The sequence below is a fragment of the Zingiber officinale genome, chromosome 3A (assembly GCF_018446385.1).
Source record: "Zingiber officinale cultivar Zhangliang chromosome 3A, Zo_v1.1, whole genome shotgun sequence".
NCBI lineage: Eukaryota > Viridiplantae > Streptophyta > Magnoliopsida > Zingiberales > Zingiberaceae > Zingiber > Zingiber officinale.
In genome coordinates, this window is record NC_055990.1 from 107,928,576 (window position 1) to 107,940,118 (window position 11,543).

At 36.0% G+C, this 11,543-nt stretch overlaps 1 protein-coding gene and 1 pseudogene across 2 annotated transcripts; both read right to left on the minus strand.

Annotated features, from left to right (window-relative positions):
• Positions 1 to 3,867: 3,867 nt before the first annotated feature.
• LOC122054302 lies at positions 3,868 to 3,990 on the minus strand (annotated as a pseudogene).
• A 382-nt stretch (positions 3,991 to 4,372) lies between these two features.
• On the minus strand, positions 4,373 to 8,841 carry LOC122052255. Of its 2 annotated transcripts, none has more exons than XM_042613700.1 (7): positions 8,699 to 8,841; positions 7,831 to 8,322; positions 6,666 to 6,803; positions 6,541 to 6,583; positions 5,718 to 5,780; positions 5,517 to 5,631; positions 4,373 to 4,711 (listed from the first exon to the last, which is right to left on the minus strand). In XM_042613700.1, exons 2-7 carry the CDS (start codon positions 8,220 to 8,222, stop codon positions 4,578 to 4,580), a joined length of 885 nt encoding a protein of 294 aa, XP_042469634.1. In that variant the 5' UTR covers positions 8,223 to 8,322; positions 8,699 to 8,841; the 3' UTR covers positions 4,373 to 4,577. The 2 variants fall into 2 exon arrangements, with proteins under 2 accessions (XP_042469634.1, XP_042469635.1); XM_042613701.1 differs by having other exon boundaries at positions 7,831 to 8,246; positions 8,699 to 8,836.
• Between the last annotated feature and the right edge of the window lie 2,702 nt (positions 8,842 to 11,543).

Here is an 11,543-nt window from a genome sequence, read left to right on the forward strand (position 1 = left end):
GCAAACCTGGCTAACCCAAATATCCAGAATACCAACAACCGGTATCCGATAAATCTCCAGAACACCAAAAGCAGGTATCATAACCCGCTCTGATACCAAATAAGTTGGTATCAGATAAATTCCGAAAATCCAAAATACGAAACAAAAGATCGTAAAACTGCGCTCTGATACCACTAAATTGTCACGCCCCAGAGGAGTCCCTGTCCGAAGAAATTTCGGCAGCATCTCCCCTGTACGACGGACAATCTGAAACTTTCTACATACATAAATACCTCAGCCACAGGCGGCTGGAATAAAAACAGTAAATAAAATCAATCACCACGCAGTTTATATAAGTATTCAGCCTCTGGCTGCCACAACCACGCAGTTAATAAAATAGTAAACAAAACAATAAAACTCTGACTCGAAATCCACCCTACTCCACTACACTCGTAAAGCTCAAAACCGACGAACCCACCTCTTCTGCCGTCCAGGCAGGCATATAGTAGAATAAAATCCAAATCATATCAAAGGTCCATCAAACGAAAGGATTCCATACAATATCCATATGAAAAATCCAAAACAAGACTAAAACAAAGTCTGATAGAGAATAAAAAAAAAACTAAAATAAAATAACAACTCAACCCAGCAGAGGACTAGCACTACGTGCTGTGGGGACTAGCGACTGGAACTCCCTCCTGACAGCATCAACCTGAAAATAACAACAATGGAGGCGGGGTGAGTCCAACACTCAGCAGGTACAGTTGATATGCAAAGTAAAGAAATAACACCTAGCACTAATCATGCGTACAGTCTCCTGATAAAGATAAAGGTAACTACAAACCGAAGAAGACAGGAGAGAATCTGTACTAACCAGGACCCGGTAAAAGGACAAACAGTCCGAAAGGTATAGAAGACCTGTATGCATGTCAATCAAGGTATCCAAGCAATGTGCAGCATATAAGTGCAACAAACACAAACACAAACAATAAATGCATCATGCATATGATGCCAATGTCATGGTCACCCCTGACGCCAGTCAGCCGACTCACAACAACAGTGGGACCGAGTGGGTAGGGTTGTGACAACCGTGCACTCAGCAACACTACTCCTGATGAGTGATCGAGTGGACGGGATGCTGTCGGAGTACATACGTACTCCTACCCCAAATCATAAATGGGGGAGCGCAATGCTCTCAACTCCCGGTACACTGTGACGGGGAGGGATCTCTAACGTGCTACACGCTGCGTCACACTACCCCTGAGCGGATCAACGGAGCACCGGAAGAGTCAAACTGACGTGCTACCACGCTATATCTCGCTACCCATGAGCGTCACAACGGAGCACCGAACAGTGATGAAACTGGCAATGTGCTCGACAATAATGGAGCAATCTATCGCACAGCATGCGATCATGCAAATGGTGCATGTCACTAAGCATGGTAATATACTAATCCAACCTCTGGACATATCATAATGTGCACCAAAGCGAATGAATCATATCAAGATATACTGATCAATAAGGTATCAAACCTAGGTCCTGAACATGTGAAACGTGGTTATATCACTACCCATGAGCATGATAGATCAGGTATATATCCATACAAGATGTAATCAAACAATCAATCAACAGGTAGCATGTATTGGGCAGTGATTAACCGAAACAAGTAAGAAACACAATTAATGCATCTTGTTAATTTAATTACTAAGCATATCAAAGACAATAAGTCAAAAGTACCCGCCTCCGAAAATAGAAATGTCCAATCTGACTCCGAGATACTCGTCTCGCGTCAAAGTCCTGTGTTAAATCGCACAGTTTAGCTAATTTAATTATAAACAAATAGCTAAACTAATTTCTAATCCACTGACCAACTAGGGTTAGCTTCATTAACCCTAATTACACCTTTAGATTTACTTCTAAACTTAAGTTAACAACTTTTGCTAACACTACTAGAAATCATCTACAGCAAAGACCACAACCCTAAACCTTACCTCAAGTTCCACAGCTTATTCAAGAACAAGAAGATGCTGGAATTAAGGAGTTACTGTCCCATTTAGGTCGATTGCTGCTGGAACAAAGGAATGCTGGAATGAGGGCTGCTGCCGAAACCAAGAACTCCCCACAGCACACAACTCCTGCTTGAAATCTTTCCCTACAGTTCAGTTCAAGGTGAGATCAAGCTGGTGATCATGAATGCATCAACCTAATCATCTTACCTCTTCCTTTCCACTGGTCGGAGGTGATCAAGGATCCGGCTACTGTGCTAAGGCATGAGCACAGCGGTGAAGAAGTTCGACGTCGATGCTGCTCGGTGCCGTACTGGCTGCTGTGAACCCTAATATAGAGCACAGATGAACCTCGGCCGGCAAAACGGCGTTGGGCACTAGGTTCGGCACAGAGGAGGAAAGGAGGAATCGGGAAGCAGAGGTGGGAAAGCCGACACTGCCCGGCGTCGACGGAGATGCTAGAGCACAGAGTGGCCGGCGCTAGGGCTGTGGAGGAACGGCGATGTCGGCTCTGTGAGTTGCGGCCGGCGGTGAATCTAGGGCACGGTTAGGGCACGCGGTGGCCGGCGCTAGGGTCGGTGATCCGCGTCGGCTGGCGGCAGTGAAGATGGGCGTCGGCAGAAGAGTGAAGGGAAAGAGAAGAAGTAGAAGGAGGAGATGAAACCGCCTCTGCGGTTAGGGCACGGGGAGAAGACGCGCGATCGGCGTCGGGGAGAAGAAATGAGGAAACGGCGAAAATGCAAGAAAAAGGAAAAATAAATAAAGGAAAAGAATTAAGAAAAATTCAACTTTTCCTCATTTAATTGGGATATCCAAAACAGGCTTTTCCCGGCCCCGTTTTTTTTTTCCCCCCCGTCAACTTGTCCGTACGAGCTCTGAAAAATTCCCGAAAAATTTCCAAAAATTCCGAAAAATTTCCTTAATCATATTCGCCTATTTCCGGTATTTTACAGGCACTCAGGGGTAGGGCAGCGGTAGCAAATCTAGGGCATGCAGACGATGAATCAGGAGTCGGGGTTGACAAATCAGGAGTCAGCATCGACAATGGGAGCTAGGGCACGACTCGGAAATACTCGGGAGAAGGGGCAGCAACAGACGAGTGATGCCGGCGTAATCGAGCGACAGCGTCAGGCGGTGGTTGGCACAGCAGGGATGGAGACGGCAGAGCGAAAGGGAAATGACCAATGAGGAGGCGTGGTGCTCAGGAGGCGACGACATCAGGCTTGAGAGAAGGGGATCGGCTGAGGAAGAGAGTGGTCAGCGACGATCAAGCATCGGTCGTGGTGGCCGGCATTGATGCCCGACGATCGACGACGAATCAAGATCGCGAGAGGGGAAGGAGGGTTGGCGGTGAGTTGGAGGACGAGAGGAATCAAGGGAAACGATTAGATTTTATATATATATATATAAAACTTAAGTTTAATTAATTAAATAATTCTTTAATCAATTTCCACATAAATATTATTCCAAATATATTTTCTCTGAGCTTAATCATTCATGTCATACGGAGTTTAAATCTCGAAAATTTTTTAAAATTTTTTAAAAAATCAAATAAAATTATTCTTCCAATAATATTTATTATTTAATTTACTGTATCTTATAAAAATAACCCCCAACTATATACCTCCTTCAAATAATCTTTTACCTAAATAAATATTTTTTATTTAGTAGACATATAATCGATAAAGAATACATTTTTATAATAAGTAAATATTTTCTAAAACTTTGAAAGGGTGTGCAATTCTTTTACGACGGATACGCAATTTTTAAAGGAGATATATCATAAAAGATATTTTGTCTTTTATATGAGAGAGGCCAAATATTTTATCTCCGTTGATAATTAACCTATGATTTATTAAAGTAATTACTTATGCAATCGTTAATCCATGGGGGCATGGACTATTTTTTTAAAAAATTACCCTTACAAAAACTGATTTAGTGGCGAACACAAGGTATTCTATAGTAACAGACGAAAGAATAATTCGCGTTGTCTTCACCACAGCTGCGGATGTAAATATCCTTAAACTAAGTCCTAGCTTATTAATTTGTTTCCATATGGTATTAAATGGCAATTAAGGTTATTACTTTTTTTTTATATGAGATCAAATGATAATTAGGACTGTAATAAATACTAATGAGCAAATTTAATATTAACTTATGTTATATTCATTTAATATATAAAAAATAAACTTTAATATTTAAATATTAAACTTCAATCAAACAAATTTAAAGTATAATTTAAAAAAAAAAAAAATCAAATAAGCACAAGTTTGATAACATCCAACCGAATCCACCTCAAATTAAGCACGAATCAAACTTACACTCATCAAAAATAAAAACAAACTTAAATACAACTATTTTAACGTATTAATTTATTTTAGACTCGATTTGACTCAATTATTTTTTTTAAACCAACTTGAACAACATAATTGATTTAGGTAGTCCACATATATAGGACTAAGAGTTGAGTTTGTTTAGCAGATACTACATAATCAAGACACTCCCCCAATTAATAGCTAAGGCATCTTGTAAGGTAAAAAATAAACAAAAGATGCCAAAATCTATACTGCATTGTGGTATATACAAACATAATTAGACTCCTGGATGATAGAGAGGGTTCGAAGAAGTGATATCGGTATGAACATGGTCTCTCATCACGCCCAATTCTTTACAGCATTCCATTGACAGCCGCAAAGCAGCAGCCAGGCCAAGAACAATAAGAACACCTGCATCAAGGGGAGTAAGTGATTCAGGGCTATCTGAAAAGAATCCTTGAAAAACAAAAAAGAACAATCAGGGAAGAAACTTAGAGCATGCAGTTTTACCTTTAAGGCTATTTCACAATAATTTAGGATGGTATTTAAATGACAAGTAATTTCAGTTAAATCTTCACATCGTTTGGTCGATCCAGATAATTGTCAATTGTGCAAGAAAGATCGAGACAATCTTGACATTTATGACACTTGGAAGGGTAGGGATAAACCTTATTTTCATAATACAACAACCTTTCAAATGATGACTTGATGGTTATCATCCCACAAAAACTTTTGGCAAAGAACTTACTTTTGTATTGCCTCTAGAATTTGAGATAACCAACACATGGGCTAATCGTAGAAGTATTACCGAGGAACTAAACCCACTGAACAAACAACCATATCAATCTAGCATAGACACTATTTATGCTCGGTATGAATCCATCCCTAGTCCTTCCCACACTCCACATTGGCAGAGATGTTTTGCAAGCCAAGATTACACCTCTCACCTCCTGCCAAAGCAAGTTGGGGCAGCATCTATTGCATAGTTTTGTGTTGGTCAAGAAGGCATCCATGTTCGAGTTGAGAACATGTTTTAAAAGTGAACAGAAGCAAGGGAAGCTTCTTTTGGCTGGAGCTCTCAACACCTACATGTATATGCATTTGATAATGCTCCAAAAGAAACTTAGATAATGCAAAATATGCAGAAGGTATTGTTCCACAGGCACTATGCAGAACCCGACAGATAAAGATGTTCACGAGAGGATAAAGAATATACCCGTTATGACATTCACAGGTAGCGAAGAAATACCAAGAGAAACAGATACTAGCACATCCAAAAATAATCCTCCAATTAGAAGGGCAAATGCAACCCAAAGTGGATTCAAACATACCTGTTGGCAACAAGGCATGGGTTATTAAAGACAATGACAAAGAACAAAGTAGTGGCAGTGAGAAAAGCACTAAGTAAAGCACATACCCTTCCATTCTCTGGTTGTGCTCTACCTTGAACTGAATTGACTCTCCAAACCTGGTAATTTGTCTGTTCAATGAAAAGTTTACAAAAATAAGAAAAATATAGGTTAACACAGAGGTTCCATAGCTGATAGCACAAATATTAACATCTATTTATGAGTAAGAATAAAAATATATAAAAATGAGGATGCCAAAAAAAAATATTACTCCTTGAAGTAGTTGATTCAGTTTTCAAGATGGGCTGAATTAGCAAATAGTGGTAAGCACAACACCACCTACAGCACAAGCACTACCAAACATGTCATCTAAAATTTCAATCTTTTTTGTAATATAAAAAAAAATATTGTACGTTTATGAATTTTATAATTTTATGGTTTCTACACTCTATGCTTGTTATTAATTTAAATTAAATCATTTATGAAATCCATTTATATTTATTTATATCTTTGTGCTAAAAATGGATAACCTGGGAAAACATAGACAATCTTTCCTTCCTTTTTATGTGATTTATTTGTGTTCATATATATTTTACTAATTTATATCTTTATTTCTAATAACCATATTACCAAATATTTATGGTGTCATGGCAATATTATCATTGACCTAGAGTGAATAAAACTAATTTAACCAAACCAAATATCAGAAATTACAGAAATTATTTTCTTAGCATGGCATTTTATAGTTAAATTTTTTTAGCATGACTTTTAACAAAACAAAATAAGCCTAGAATGATATCTCACACAAAAATCATGGTAACTTCAGAATCCAAATATATCTAAGATTGCCAAATATCACCAGAAGTGCAAAAGTTTGTATAGAAAACTTACACTTGGATGGGACTCAGGAAATGGTACATTTGAAGCCACCTGCCTGCGGCAAAGCTCACATGTTGAAAACCAAAATTCTAGCCGAAGTTTAAAACTAAAAAGATTTCAATTTGCAGAACACATACTGGCATATCTCGCATTTGTTGGACCCTTTAGTATGGAACCAAATTTCTATGCAAGTGCGATGCACTTTTGCCAGTTCACCTCTGCATCCACATCCAAGATCAATCAGCAGTTCTTCTGTTTGCTGCTGCTGACAGATTCTGTCAAGTAAACACACCTCAAACTCACATGTAAGCACTACATGGGTGATAGAAATCCCAAATGAAACTAGAAGCATCTTAAAAAATACAGGATATGAGAGAAGAATCACACAGCTACAACATCTGCCAAGTAAATACTTGATGAAAAAAAAAATCATCTTATGAGACCCAATCGATTAATTATAGAGCAGTCTGAGTAGCGCATCACAGGAATTATCTTAATCAGCTCAAATAAGATAAGAAGAGATTAGAAGATAAAGAATTTGGATAGATGCATGGAAATCACAAAATAATCTGAGCTCAATTACTAGCAGATTTGAACTGAAAATGCTATGGGTATTGAAATGTAGAAACTATCTAGAAGTCACAACTTAATAAGTAGACCAGATAATAATCCATACTTCAAGGTTGATGTTGAATGTCAACACCAAGCAAAATACCAGCATCAGAAAATAGGCATACAAAGTTCAACATATTGGATGCTCAGCGACTGGCTGACTCAATTCAAAATGCTATCACATCTAAAGATATTTTTACTCTATCCTTTTTTGGAGGGGAAAAAACAAAAAAAAAGTTATATATGTGCAATTATATGCATATATGCTGCGATATTTATTTATTTAGCAAACAGTTTCCCGAGTCCTTAGAAGAATTGTTCCAACATCAACAAGTCTTCACATGGAGAAGGGAAGGTAAAAACATGATTAAAGATTTCCTTAAAACAGAAGACCTTTTTATTTTTTATAGCATGCTTTCCCTGAATATCGACTGAATTAAGAAACTGAAAGGGAAAAAAACACTAGAAAGTACCCTTTTTTTCTTTGCACTTTGACCGAATATACTGATAAAATTCTTGGAAATTTTTTTAGACCTGTGGCTGTTGATAATTTTTTTTCAAGTATTGTCTTGTACTCATATCCCAATTATCTTGAAATATTGTAGTTCATGGGCCTTTAAGAAGAAAAAAAATGAACAAGAGACCGAAACTATTTAACAACCTATAAAAGACCACTATGTTACAATTTACCTGCACTGGTCTTTGAAGCTTTCAGACCTTGGCAAAGAAACCTTGTTGGATGTAGCAGTAGCAGTAGCAGTAGCAGTAGCAGTAGCAGTAGCAGTAGCCACCTCATTGATTCTCTCGTACTCATCCAAGGCATCAAGCTTTGAGATGCTCGTATTAGGGTCTGGACCATCATCCTCTGGGAGGGAGATGACCATACTAACTGTTGGAAGATGCACAGCCCCACCCATGTGTCTCCCTTCTAAAGCAGCACCTACCCCGCCTCTCTTTTGCGTCACTCCATTTTGAGATGCAGAAGCATCCTTCTCACTGTGATTAGTGACCCAATTCAAACAAGGTTCAGGACAATCCTCGTGCTCACTTCGCTTCACTTTACCGCACTCATCATTCGGCATTGATTCTCAACAGGACTACACCTCCTAAAAATCCAAGAACAGCTTATTAAGCCTTTTCCCTAACCAAGCGATTGAGATCAGCTTTCTCCTCCTCTAATCACTGTTAATCAAAAAAACTGATAGCTCATTAGAAAAAGCAGAACATATACCACTGCATTCAGAGGCCCGTGACAACGCGTCTTAGATCTGTTTCAACCAATTACCACCAGATCTTCGAGGATCAAACTAAACAAGTGATAAAAGAAATCGAAATCCACACAAAAGACTGTTTCTTTATCTCAAAACCCTATAAGAACTCAAAATGAACTCGGATCAGTGCCGAGGAAGCAACTTGAAGAAACGATCTGCTCGCTTAAACGCACAAGATTCGAACTTGAATTGGAGACAGAAACGATTAAGAATAGCACTGAGAGACATCAAAATCCGAACTTCGAGAGGAGTTCAGAGGCCACACGCATCGAGGAGTGACATTGTACCTGGCAAGCGAATCGAAGATCGTCGAGAGAGCACAGATCTTCGGGGGGCGGGGAGGTGCCTTGGGCATATTCCGTGCTCCGCCGATCGCGCAGAATCGACGGGAGTATCGAAGATAGTTTGGACCTGAAGGCGACGGGAGTGATCTAGTGGTCGGATGATGAGTAGGATAACACGTACCCTAATAACGATTCACCGGACCAAACCCGTTACAAAGAAGTCCTCAAACAGTGGGACCCAGATGGTAGGTGAGGGGCATAGGCTTGCGTCCAGGAACGCGCAAATACCAAATCGGTTTGGATTACCTTCCTAATTATTACTATTAATTAATGTAGAATTGAGAAAAAAAACATGGATAAAATAATTCGGAGAATTAATAAAAGAAATAAAAAAACAAAGGAGATGAATATTTTTGCAAATGATTTTTTAGTTTATATAAATTGTGTTGGGAAGTGATGTATTGATTAATTCAGTTAGGTTCCTTAATTAATTTTAGGTGATCGATTTAATTTTCAAAAATTTATTTATTAATCATTAAAATAAATCAGAAAGATACGAACATGAATTTAAAAGTTCAATATCCTTTTGATTGCATGTTTCATTTGGAAATTTTTTTTTATAAATATATTATATTTAGAGATCTAACGGTAAATATTTAAATAACAATTATTATAAACAAGGGATAATTTTTCGAATTTATCTGACGTTGCTAATAAAGAAGCATTTCTACTAAACGAAATTATCTAATGACCCAGAAACACCTGAATTACAGAAAAAATAATAATAAATGATTTTTTAAATAGAAAATCAAAAGCTCCTAATTATTCGTATTGTATAAAGAGCATTTCTTTTAAAAAATATCAAAATAACACACCACTCATAATTTGATATCGAAATAGTGTGCTCTACTCTTTGATCAAAGCCGCTCTCGAAGTTGATGAAATTTTAATAAAAACTGTTTTAAGATGGTGTAATATTAAAAGTGATGCAATTTTGCCCCGGGCAATAATGTATAACGATAATTTTTTCTTAATAAATAGTTGAGTTAAGAACATTGAGTTGATAGAATATTCATTATGAATATTTTTTTATTTATCTTAATGAAAATTTTTATAGAACCTAATCAGACACTTCAAAAATAATCAATGTAAATTAGATATCTAGTGTCAAGTCAAAAAGTGATGTAATTTGAGTCAAAATTACTCTAAGGCTACTACAACCTTCTAAAGCTTAGGGGTAGGAAAAATATAAAAAATTTCAATATATCTTACATACCATACCGATATATACCGTTCATATTAAAATTTTTAGAATACCAAAAATTTCAGTACGGTATAATACCGTACCAAAATTTACGATATTAGTATTGATATAAAATTTGGTATTTTTTAGTATTTCGGTATATACTGAAATACTGAATAAATTATTTATGGTACGTTTAGTTTGCACATTTTTCATTTTCATTTTCTAAAAAAATGCACGTTTTCTAATAGAAAATGACTTTTAGACATTCTCTATTTTTCACAAAATGTTATCTATTCTTTTAGAAAACAAACATAAAAAATACAAACCAAACACTATTTTTCAGAAACGCGTATTTTTTAGAAAATGAAAATGAAAAACGCGCGTACCAAACGCACCCTAAGGGTGCGTTTGGTACGCGCGTTTTTCATTTTCATTTTCTGAAAAACACATGTTTTCTAGAAAACAGAAAATGACTTTTTGTCATTCTCTGTTTTTCTAGAAAATGCTATCTATTTTTTTATAAAACAGACACGAAAAACACAAACCAAACACTATTTTTCAGAAACTACGCATTTTTCAGAAAATGGAAATGAAAACGCGCGTACCAAACACAACCTTATTTTTTCAATTAAGATTTTAAGCCTTAATATGTTTTAGTTTGTTTAAATTTTCTCTTTTCCCAACTCCATTTTCCAATGGCCCACATGTCATAGCTCACTTCAACACTAATCTAAATCTTTCCTTCTCACCACCTTGTCAATACGTACGTACGGATATTATACAAGATACTACATGAATATGGTGATACAGAAAATTTTAAAAGATATAAGACATGATATAACTAGGATACAATGATTATTAAAAAATATAAAAATATTATATTTAGCGTCTTATGGTTTAATCCGAGTCAAAATTTATGACATTTCAAAGTTCACTCGGCAAATACGTTGTAGCAGCTACTGGTTAATAACTGTTATAACAGAGAAAATTATGTTGTAGTAGCTTTTTCTCTGTTGTAGCAGCTACTGGTTAGTAGTTGCTAAAATATATTTATCAAGTAATTTTGAGAGGTCATAACTATTGATTCTGGATGAACTATATAATGCACAATATATCAAATCAAAGATCTCTGAATGAGCTTCGATTTGATATATTGTGCATCTTATGGTTCAATTTAAGTCAAAAGTTATGACATTTCAAATTTTACTAAGTAAACACATTGTAGCAGCTACAAACTAGTAACTGCTATAATATAATTTTCTCGGTTGTAGCAGCCAGGGTCGTCTCAACGGTTCCATGGACCCTAGGCAAATATTTTTTAAAAAATATTCTTTTGTCTAATTTTTTAGAATTAAAATTACTAATAAAATTATATATTCAAGTTTTTTGATAATAATTTTTTAAATTAATAAAATATAAATTATATAATCTTTAAACATTATTAAAAACTTTATTAGTTTAATTAAAATTTATTTTTTTAATAAAATTTAATATCTGAAATGTATTTCATTCCAAATTTATTATTTTTTTTAAAAAATATTTAATTCTGAAAATGCATATAAATCATTAATATTAAATAATATTTCATATTTTAAAAGTGTT